At 27.5% G+C, this 12315-nt stretch overlaps 1 protein-coding gene across 1 annotated transcript in view; it reads left to right on the forward strand.

The window, feature by feature from the left end:
• LOC129910587 (uncharacterized) overlaps positions 1 to 12315 on the forward strand; it is a 242443-nt gene that overhangs the window by 158380 nt on the left and 71748 nt on the right. Inside the window, exon 10 of the mRNA XM_055988016.1 lies at positions 9029 to 9207. Within this exon, the coding sequence (XP_055843991.1) occupies positions 9029 to 9207 (179 nt within the window). The remainder of the gene's footprint in view (positions 1 to 9028; positions 9208 to 12315) is intronic.

Consider the following 12315-nt stretch of genomic DNA (forward strand, 5'->3'; position numbering starts at 1 on the left):
TCGATTTATCTAAATGACTTCCCCTTCAAGCCTTCAACCCAGCTGTCTTGCTGATTACTTTCATTACAAGAGATGAGACGATTTTCTTGTATTCGCAAGCAAAAAAAAAAAAAAAAAAAATATCCTTACGTCATTTACCGACAGTTCATTTGTCATTCAAAAAACTTATCAGCGATTTCATTCCCATTTGACAGGATTCATTCATTTTACCCTCTGTGCAAACGCACAAAAGTTCGTCTCTCTGACTTTCTTCCTGATGCCCTGCCACCTTCGTCTTCTTTATAAACTCGTATCCGTTATACCGTAGCACTAATTCTTCAAAGTTTATTGATGATTATCGTAAAGAACTTGGAACTTTTGAGAAACGCCATTATCATTGAAAACTATACTCTCGAGTCTGTGAAAAGTCTCTCTCAAACTCTCAAGTCGTAATAGGGGAGTGTGGGCTGCTGGGGGAATGGGGGTAGTCTTCAAAATTTAAGAACCCAACAACAATGCAACTTCTGTTTAATTAACAAAAATTTTCAGTTTGTGAAATAATGAAGAAGAAAATATGGGGACTTGAGTAGAAGAGAGTAGTGAGTTTGGTGTGTGAAGAGGTGAGTGAGGCATTTTAGAAAGAAGAAGGCAAAGACTAAATACGATATAAGAAAAAAAAGAAAAAACTTAACTTTTCCATTCTTATAAATAAAGTTCTTTCTGTCTCTTTCACAGTTTGTCTCTTACACTCTTTCTCTTTCTTAAATAATTATAAATTCTTAAAATCCTTATTTAACAAATTTGCAATTTAAATTGAGGGCTTCAAGTCTTTATTTATTTTTTATTTTTTGTTTTTTTCATTTTTTTTTGTGGAAAGTTTAACTCAATAATGCGGGTGAGAAAAAGTTTGTTATACAGTGCTCTGTTGGTTTAGGCCAGAATGGAATCTTAAATCGTTTTAAATTACTTGATTCTTTTGTAAGCTTTGTTTTGTTTTTTTCTTTTACTTTTTCTTTCGGAAATTAAATATTGTTTTTTTTTTTTTGTTGAAAAATATAACACCTGCTAAATGTATTTGATGAATTTTCATGTGATTTATCTGGGTTTTGCCTTGAGTTAAGAATGATTTGAAAAAAAATTGAAGGGTTTATCTTTTTTTTATGAAATCAGAAAAAGGGAAATTTTTTATGGGAAATTAGAAAGTTGGCAATTAAACTGAAAAGCAATCATGGTGAGAAGTTTAATCTTTTATTGAAAACAGTCATGGACTTTAGACCAACCAAGAGTTTTCAATATCAGCTGTAATAATGATAATATGGATTTTTGAAAAAATATCCTTACATAGTTTTTTCTTGGGGTCTAAATCCCGAAAACCCAAAAAAAATTATATAATTTCTCGAAATTCTGGGTTTAAGGGTTTCTGTGCTTTCGGGATTTTGGGATATTGGGTTTTGTTTATTTTTTTGGTTTTCGAGATTTTGGGTTTTCGGGATTCTTAATTTTCAGAATTCTGGGTTTTCTGGATTTCCGGGATTCTGGGCTGACTGGATACAAAATTTCGGGATTGTGTCCGTCTCCCATTTTTTCGAAATCAAAATCCCCAAAAATTTATGAATTAGGTACTGATTTACTTTGCGTTATTCTTGACTGCTACGATTTAACACTGATGAATTCTCATTCTTAAGACCTTATTTCTTCAACTTGCTGTTGAAAAGGAATAATTTGTTTTTAAAGTTTAGGGAATTATTAAAAGCACACAAGTTAAGTTAAAGGAAGATCGTTCTGGGGAAAAATACATAAAGATGAAAGGGCTTCTATTATATAAAACAAATCAGATGAATGTTTAAGCCCTTAAATCTCTCAAATATCATACATTATAGCTGAAAAATAAGTATTTTTGGTGTGTTTTTTTTTTTCTTTTTTGGATTTGAGTAGAATTGCCGAGTACTTGCATATATTGAAAGTTGACTAACGATAATTTTTAGATAGAAGAAAGTATCAGCTAAAGTTATGTATATATTTTAGCATTTTATTGTATAAACAATCGTAATGTTTTTACTTGCGATATAGGTACTATAGGGCAAGTTTAGGATTCGTAAAACAAATCGAACTCGAGATAACAATTTTACATGACATTACGATGATGGAGAATGCCAAAAAAGTGGGTCTGGCAATTCTGTCTGTCTGTCTGTCTGTCTGTCTGTCTGTCTGTCTGTCTGTCTGTCTGTCTGTCTGTCTGTCTGTCTGTCTGTGTGTCTGTCTCTATCTGGAGCTGCAGCCTAAACGAGTGAAGTGATTTTCTTCAAACTTGGTAGTTAGCAGTTTTTGGTGATTCCCTAGAGGGGAAATTGAAATTTTTTTTATGACCAAAACTAACGGTACCTGCCATATAACGGAAATAGAAAAGTTATTTTTTTTCAAAAACGGCTCTAACGATTTTGATTAAAATTTTTGTGTGTAGTACTACACATAAGAGCCAACTTTTGAAATTAAAAAAATATTTTTTGTACCGTTATTAACGGTACCTGTCATAGAACGGTTTTTTTTCGTTTCTGAATATCTCGTACAACATTAACCCGATTTAAATGAAAATTTTTATACAAAAGTGTGTAAGTAAAGATAATATTAAAATTTTAGAAAATTTTCAAAAAACGCATTTTTGGTTTTTTAAAATTTTTTTTTTGGAAAAATCAATTATTTGAAAACGGATCAATGGAAAATTTTGAAATTTAGTTTAATGTGTAAATTAATTATTTCTTCAAAATGGCATACCAACTTTTTTTTTGAAAAATGTTAAAAAATTTTTATATATAAAAAATTATTTCTTTAAAAAACGGCTCCTACAATTTTCGAAATTTTTTTTCTAAAAATACCTTTTTATACAAGAAATAAAATGGCATATTTGTTTTTTTTTTTTTAAGATAATTTAAAACGGAGTTTAATTAATTATAAAAACAGATTTAATTTTTTTATAGGTACTACTTATGAAATTTTTTCAAAATATCAAATTTTAAATTTCTTGAATAAAAAGCTTTAACATTATAGTTACTTTAAGCATAAGAGCAAGTACGTGCGACCCCAGTCGTGCAATTTATTATTTTTTTTTTCATTTGAGTAGGGTAACCATACTCGTAGGCTTATATTCCTTAAATTACACTATTTAACAAAATTAAACTTTTTTTTTTGTTGCCGAAACAAAAATATAGTTTTCTGAAGGTTTTCGGTGTGCTGAACTCGAATCCGACGGTAACGGTTTTTATAAGAATAATTTTCTACCTTTCATAGCCTGTTTAAATCTTTCCGATATCTTTATTACTGCCTGAGATATCCTCAGTTGTTTGACATGTTATATAAATTTTATAACATCATTATCTCCTTTATAATATTTGAAGCCAAACCCACTTACTTCAATTTAAGATATCTCAGACAATACAAAAAATATTGAAAAGATTTAAACAGATATCGAAAGATGGAAAACAGTTCTTATAGAAACCGTTATTAAATATATATCAAACTATTTTTCTTATACAAAAGAATAAGTTCCGAAATATTCAAAAAAACGTTTTTTTTTGCATTTTCTAACGGTAATATCTCAAAAACGGGAGCTGATTAGTTGTTTTTGACATCGGATTCGATTTCAGCACACCACGATATGTAGTATGTGGCTTAAGAATATTCTCCTTTCAATTATGTTATCAATTTTTCCCCATAGTTACTTAGATAAATTAATATCCATTTTGTCGTATATTTACAAAATAAGCATGGCATTAGTATTGATCTGTCGTAAAAAATGAATTTACGGAAAACTCATTTTTGGTAAAAACCTTGATAATTTGAAATCCAAAACAAAAAAGAGAGTTTTTACTACAAAATATTCTATTAAAAATTGAAAAAACTTCATCGCTGTGTTTTTTTTTAGTATTGCAAACTTTAAAATACGATTTCTAAGAATTCCAAAATTGGCGTTTACGACAACACAATTCTCAGGCTATGAATTAACTTTTTGTTTGCAAAATTGATTTATTTCACGAATGTTTTAAATGATATGCTATTAAAAAAAATTGCATATTTTCACAGTTTTTATCTGCCTTCCAATTTTGAAGGACCTTATTGAACATAATGATTTCATCAGGGGCAACTGCAACATCAAAAAATTGCAGGGAAAATACTACTAACATCAATTTGTTTTTATCTAAACTCTACAATATTTAAAATTCAAAAATTTTAATTTTTCACTATTCAAAATCACTAACAACTCCACCAAACATCACACCTACAGCTGTAACACATGACACAATCTGATTTAAAAGATTACTTGTCTATAAAGACGAACTGATTTCCAGTTTTTCTTTTTAGAATAAACGACTTAATCAAACTTGTCTGATGTAATTGCAGATTTGAACAGTCATTTGACAACTGAACACACACTTTTTTAAATTTTTTTTTCTAATGAAGTTATCTGAAGCAAAAGAAAACAATTCATTCTTATCCTTTGATTTTTTTTTCTTTTAAACTTACCTACACTTTCTCATTCTTTACGTACAGAGATATAAAGATAATTCAGAAAACTTCTTAAGAATGCATTTTTATTTTTTACTTTGGTTTTGCTACTGGGCTTGCATCTCACCGACCAGACAAAGAGACAACCATCATCAGCAAAGCCACATCAAGAATCGAAAGGATGCAAACAGCACAGAAGAACGATATATACCAATAAATGATAAAGAATATATATATAAAAACCGGAAATTTACAATTCTCATGGCTAAGTGGATTGCGTTAAGCAATTAAGGAAATTACCATCAAATGGCTCGACGCTCAAGATTAAATCCAAAAGACGACTAAAAATTGAAAGGAAAACACAAAAAAAATTTAAATAAAAATTTACTGAGCGAAAAAAGAAAACGACGACGAAAAAGAAGATGAAAACAAGAAAATTTTTCTCCCATTTTGAATTCATCAGGATTCAAATTCAAAGAGACTTTATGGTAGAAGAAAGTTTTTCCATTGTTTGTCGGTGTGTGTTAGTGTGTGTTTTCAACTTGCTTGAGCTCATTATTGCTATCTTTTCTATATCTACATTTTTACAACAACAATAGAGGTAGATAGATACTGGTACAGTAAACTTTCTCATTCCTTTTTCTTATTTTATTTACTAAAAGAAGAGGTTTTCTTTGTGTGTTTTCTTTATGTTTTGGCTTCGAAAAGGAAAAGACAAATCTGCTCATCGCATTAATATATTCGTTTTCTTTAGCTTTCGACAGCAGCTGGGAATACTGGCTGTTGTGGCTGGCGGGCATGTTTTTGAGGAAAGTGCGCGAAATTATTAAAAATGGTTGCCAGATTAGCTGGATTTTATTTTTATTTTATTTTATTTTATTTTATTTTATTTTATTTTATTTTATTTTATTTTATTTTATTTTATTTTATTTTATTTTATTTTATTTTATTTTATTTTATTTTATTTTATTTTATTTTATTTTATTTTATTTTATTTTATTTTATTTTATTTTATTTTATTTTATTTTATTTTATTTTATTTTATTTTATTTTATTTTATTTTATTTTATTTTATTTTATTTTATTTTATTTCATTTTATTTTATTTTATTTTATTTTATTTTATTTTATTTTATTTTATTTTATTTTATTTTATTTTATTCACTTGAGTATAAAGAAAACAGCTAAAAAAAAGTACGTAATAGTACTAATAACACTTTTCGAAAAAGTTTTTGAAAGTACTCAAAAATATTACAGTAAGACAAGAAAAGCGAAAGCACATATATTTTTCAAGAAACATTTTTAACGAAAAGTTTTTATTCAAATAATTTGAAATGTTGTGGGTTTCCATGGGTTCTTTAGATTTAAATTTATTTTTTTTTTTTATTACAATTTTGAGATAAATGGTTTTTGAGCTTTATGACTATTTTGAGTTGAGAATGTTCTTTTAAATTAATATAATTAACTTTTGTTATGCAAATAAGCTTTTGAACCATTACCACGTTATAATTTCTCAAAAAAATGTTGATAACTTACCTTAACTTTCGATCGTTATGATACCAACGTAAAGGCTACCGGAAAAAATAACGCCAGAATTTTTTCTTTAAAAAATATGGCCGAAATATTGTGTTTTGTACTCAAAATTGGAAAAATTAAAGTTAAGGTACCTTCTTAGTTATTTAGCCAATCGGACCTTTATCGTTCATGATTCCTAGAGGGACAAAGGGCCCCAACTAGTATCATACGATTTTCGGTCTTCCGGCTCTTCTGCCTTCAAAATTGCCAACTTCAAAAAATCAAAATTTGTTTTTTTTTTTTTCGGTGTAAAAACTGTTCTTTTTTCCACTTTTTTTGTTTTTTGTTATAACTTTTGCCCTTAGGGTGGGCTAACGAAAAAAAGTGATGTAATTTGTTGGAGTTAGCATGGTTAATTGAGAAAAAGTGGAAAAAGGACAATTTTTACACTGAAAAAAAAAACAATTTTTAAAAAGTTGATTATTTGAAAAAAGTTTTTTTTTTCGTGTACTGAAAAAGAAATCACTTCACATCATTTTATATTTATTGTTACTTTTGAAAAATGTTTGGATATATGTATTTACTAAACATGTAGGTTAAAAAAAAAAAAAAAAACAAAAAATCAATAGTTTTTACACTTGAAAAAATATTTGTATGTTGTGGTTTTTAAGGTGAAATGTCAACTAAAGGGGGGAAATCCCTCTGGACGACAGCTTTTTCAATAATTTTATTTGGAAAACTGAAAGCATTTATTGAAATTTGGAAAAGTATGTGATATTATTGACATTATGAAGAATTGATACAATTTTTTTTAAGTACAAAAAAAAAAAAAACAAAATGGCGGCTCTACAGCTCTTTAAAGTTGACACCTCGAGTTTGCGCCGTGCAATGACGAGGTCAAGAAAACTATTTAAAATCAAAAAAGTTTTCGTTTTCGTACTGTGGTAGGTTCGTAGGGCATGGGTTTCGGGACTATCTAGGGGCTTTTGAGGCTTCATTTAAGGCTTAGACCACTGAAAATAGTTTCTTCGGTTGATAAATGAATTTATTAGGCAAAAAAAAATTTAAGCAAAAATTAAAAATTTCCAGAGGGATTTCCCCTCTTAAGCTTTTTAATAGAAATGTTATGTGGACTACATTCAATCAAGTACAAATTTTAAGTCAAATAAATAACATTTGAGACGCCATGCAAATACCAATGGATTTAATTGTTCTTAATTATAAATTTAAAAAAAAGGTCACTGTGGTGTATGCGTACTTTTTTTTTGGTGTGGTGAATAAAAACTAATTCTTTTATAATTTTTAAACTAAGCGTAGGATAGCGAAAATAAAAGTTGGGCTATCCTGGGCTAAGCATGGGCAAACAAACCACGGTTTTAAACTAACGAGTTTTTCACAAAAAAAAAAATTAAAAAAAACACACTGAAAAACTAACAATTTTTACACTGAATAAAAAAAATTATTTTTTGTGATTTTTGAGGTGAAAAAAATAATTCCGTTATAATTTTAGGGCTAGCTAAAATCTTGGGCTATCCTATTCTAACCTTGGGCAATCGAACCAGACAGGCTTGAGAAAAAAATTAGCATTTGGGGGTGCCAACTTCACATAGCCTCGAAAGGGAGCCGTATACATACATGACAAAAGATAACTCAAAAGCATCAAAAAAGCCAGGCGCTTTCTCAGACACCTCATATATCAAGTTTCAATAAGTAGTTAGAAAATTATTTTGGAAAATATGAACAAACATACTTATAGGTAAAAAATTATAAGTCGAAATCGTTTTAAAATGGTATGAATTGCCTTTATTTAAAATTTCAATTTTTTCGACTTTTCTAGTGAATCCTTTCCCCTGAACTTACTTTACAAATACTTTTTATCTGACAACAGCAGAGCCAAGAAGAAGGTTATGTGTTCATCTGTGTAATCATAGCTTCAAAACTACTTATCTTAATTTGACAAATGAGGTAACTCTGGAAACGTCTTGCTTGATTGCTGGTTATAGGCTATATGAATTTGCAAGAAATTGACTATAGGTAATGCCCTCTGGAGGCAAAAATCTGAAACTATTTTCTATTTTTTCTTTTTTTAATACTTAATCACAAAAATATAGCCCAAAATCCAAGTATAAATTCAAATTAAATAAAAATAACTGATTTTCACTAACACACTTAAAATACTTTTAATTGTTGAATTAATTTGACTTGATAACTTTTCAATAATTTGGCAATCATAAGCAATAACCATGACTAGGTTTGAAAAAAATACAAACATAGACCTTGTACTTCTCATTCTACCGTGTATAAGTACCATAAATACAAACACAAAAATTACTTTAGGGAAAATTTACTTTTTCTTTCAGTTATTGTTGTTGTATTTTTATTTTTTTTTGTTGATAAAAACAAAACAAAAAAAAAAAAATGCGAAAAAAGCAAAAATGTGCTGAAGAAGAAAAACTTCCTTTTTCAATTGTTATTTGTTCTTTTGTTGTTCTTATTCTTTCCGTTCTAAATAAACTGCAGGGACTTATCGTATTGATAGTTGTGAGAAAAATAAAATAAAAATAAAATAGGTATAAAAAAAAGACTGAGCTATAACCCTGCAGATACCTTATATAAGCTCTTTTGACTTTTATTTTCCATCCAACTAACTCTCAAACTACCTATAGACCCATCATAACTCCTTTTTCCCATTTTCATTTAAGTATATCTTAGTCATCTTTATCATCATCATCATCATCATCATCATCATCATCATCGTCTCTACTTGATAAATCGCCTAAAGGTACTTTCTTCGGAAATTGCCTTTATGAGAACCCTACTTTGAAAATGTGGTTATACGACGACGATAGAGAGATGATGACAAAGTTAACCGTGACTAAGAAGCAGAGCAATATGGCTGGGACATTATTTAATTTACCTACATTTTGCATATTAACTGATTGACTCTATGAATTTACTTATACTTTACAAAAACTATATACCTAATATCTTCAAAAACTTAATTTCTTATCATATTCTTCTTCTATCAATTACAGGGGATCGGAAATGCTTGTGGCATTTCATTCAAGTCCATTTTCTGCACCATTGCAACAGGGAATACCTAATCGGGGATTCGAATTGGATGTAGATATACTTTTTACCGACTCCGATTCGTATGATTTTGCCCAAGGAACTAAGAACATTTGTGAATTTCACATAAATGCCTCGAACCCGGGTAAGTTTTTGTTGAGTTATAGAGTCCTCTTTGTGAATGAATACAATGCAAAAGAAATGAGATTTAATTTAATTTTATGTAAGTGGAAAAGTAGGGACAAAATACTTTTTAATTTAATTTAAGTTTGTTGGTTTTTTTTTTTTTAAATTTTATTTAAAGAAATGATTAAACAAATTTTTTTTTAAATGGCTTTTTGCTGACTTACGTGGTTGTCATACACTGAACCAAAAAGGTACATAAAATTAATGAATTTGTACATTAAATTAATGTAAAAATTCATGGCAAATGAGCCAATGTAAAAATTCATTAAATTTAAGAATCTTTTTAAGAACAAATTCATAAGGGAATGAATCTTTCTTAAAAATTAAGAATAAGTTCTTAAATTTTATGAATTCTGTTCATACACGAATTCGAAAATTTTTGAACATGTTTAAGAAAAGTTTCTTAGATTTTAAGAAAAATTCATACAATCTAAGAATTATTTTTTATAATTTAAGAACAAAGTTTAAGAAAAGTTTCTTACATTTTAAGATTATTTCTTATATTTAATGATTTTTTTCATAAATTCCGTAAAAATTTGAATGAAATGTTGCTTAAATTTTATGAAAAAAATCATAAAAACTATGAATTTTTCTATGATTGTTTTCATAAAATGTAGTACACTTTTCATTAAAATGTATGCATTTATTTATATAGATGCATATAATATACATTACCATTCAAAGCATTTAATTTGTTCCTGAAAAAAATTGTGTTCCAATCAAACAAACAGCAAAAGAAAACAACCCAAAATCTAAGACAAAGAAATGAAACAGTTTTTAAAAATAAAAGAAATGTTTTATTGGTCACTTTCACTATAAATTAAATTAAAAATATAAAATATAAATATCACTATAAATTTATTTTTTAATTTAATTTTTCTTTTTTAATTGATGCATCATCTGGAAAGATAAAAAAAAGTTTGTATTAGTAAAATGACTATGTACTATTTGGTTCAAAAAATCAAAATAGAAGGTAGAATTATCTTTTACCTTATTGTAATCGGCAGCATTAGGTTCAGCAGCTGAAAGAAAAAACAATACAAAATTGAATAAGTTGGGGAAAAATCACAATATAAAAAATTTAGGTAGATACAGAATTAAATAGAATAATTTGAGGAATGTTGATAATATTACTTTAAAACAAAATTTAAATATTTAAAGGGATTAAATAACATGCAACACTTACTAAATTCTATGTTTTCCAAACATGATGTGTTTGCTTTATTTTGCAATGACAACTTTGGGTGTACTGGATCTGTTGCAAATAGACTTTAGGATGGTTTTTACGGTGCAGTATTAAGTGCCCTTTTGCCGGTTCTATTATATTTCGCTTTTTTGCGAAAATAACATTGTCTAAAATTGAAGATTACTCACGTGCCTACTCGTTTCACAAAAGTATCTAAATTATGTACCTATAACAAAAAAATTTTTAAATATATTTAATATATATATAAAAGAAAGAAATTTTTAACAAATTAATTATGTTTTTATACTTATCTGAGTATATGGGAAAGAGGCAACGGGAACCAACAAGAGTCTTATACTCTTCAAAATTGTATACGTGGTTTTAAATGCTTAACACTGTATTGTTTTTTATTCACAAACTTGTTTCGGCAACGACTGTTCACTTTGAATATCAGATTTTAAACTAAATCTGCAGAGAAAACTTTCTAAGGCATAGATTCAAAACAACAGTTATTATTTTCTAGATTGATGAAAAAATACATAGACTTTAAGAAAATATACTTAAAAACTCAAAAGGTAAGAATTTTTTCATAAATTATATGTATACTTTCATAGAATTTAATGAATTAATTCTTAAATTTTGGAAAAATATGAATCTCGAACTTAAAAAGTATGAACAGATTCTTAGATTTTAAGAATAAGTTCTTACTGCCGAATGCAGGATAACGGTAAAATGTTCGTTATTTTACAATTAATGACAAAATACATTCATTTTAAGAAAAAATACATTCATTTTAAGAAAAAATACTTAAAACACACAAAATTTATGAACTCCTTACAAATGTAATTTTAAACATAGATTTTTTTAATTTTAGAAGGGAAAAAAGTCAATTTTAAAAATTATTTTAACTCAAAATACAACTGAATGGAAAATAATAGTGAATTTCATTCATAAAAGTATGTCCAGATTCTAAGATTCAGCAAAATATCCTTCAAATTGGAGCTAGAAGTTTATGAATTTATTCATAAACCTTCGTATTTGTTCTTAAAAAAAATTCATAAAAATTTTTTCCATAGGAAAATTTTTATGAACACTGATTCTTAAATTTTATGAATCTTTCTTAAAACTAAACATTTTTTTTAAGAATTTGTGCTTAAATTTAATGAATTTTTCTTAAAAATGTATGAATTTTGGTTTATGAACGAGATTCATAGTACTTTACATCATACTTTTTTCAGTGTATTGCATACATTTAAAAACAAAATGAAATAAAAATAGAATATAACAAAGATCATCATAAGTAAAAATATAAAGGTGTGCAATGTGCAGAGTTTTGGTAATAACTTCAAAACGGTGAGTGATATAAGAAAACTTTAAATGACATTTTCGACGTGATAACGTGTTTTAAGTCCATGAATCCCGGCTACATACACGAAAAAGCATGGTTCATTCATAAATCAACGTACAGCTTAAACTTAAGCTTATTTAAAAGGCTATAGGTACCCTTAACATGAATATTAAGAAAGGATTTTTTTTAAAATCAATCATTAAATAGGGTAAATAGGGATAAAAATAAATGTTAAAAAAATCTGTTTTCCAAACGGTATGTCGTAGATAGTTGAATTTTTTTTTACTCGATAGACAAATTTTTTAAAATGACAAAAGGTATTAAAAAAATACTAAAAAATTTAAATATGTTTTTTTTTTTTAACAATGTAAGACCCTCGGCAAAGTGATTATTACACATATGCAAGGGAAATTTTTTTACAGTAACTTGAGTTATAGGTGCTAACAAAAACAAAAATAAATTGCACGACTGGGGTCGCACGTACTTGCTCTTATGCTTAAAGTAACTATAATGTTAAAGCTTTTTATTCAAGA

The sequence above is a fragment of the Episyrphus balteatus genome, chromosome 2 (assembly GCF_945859705.1).
Source record: "Episyrphus balteatus chromosome 2, idEpiBalt1.1, whole genome shotgun sequence".
NCBI lineage: Eukaryota > Metazoa > Arthropoda > Insecta > Diptera > Syrphidae > Episyrphus > Episyrphus balteatus.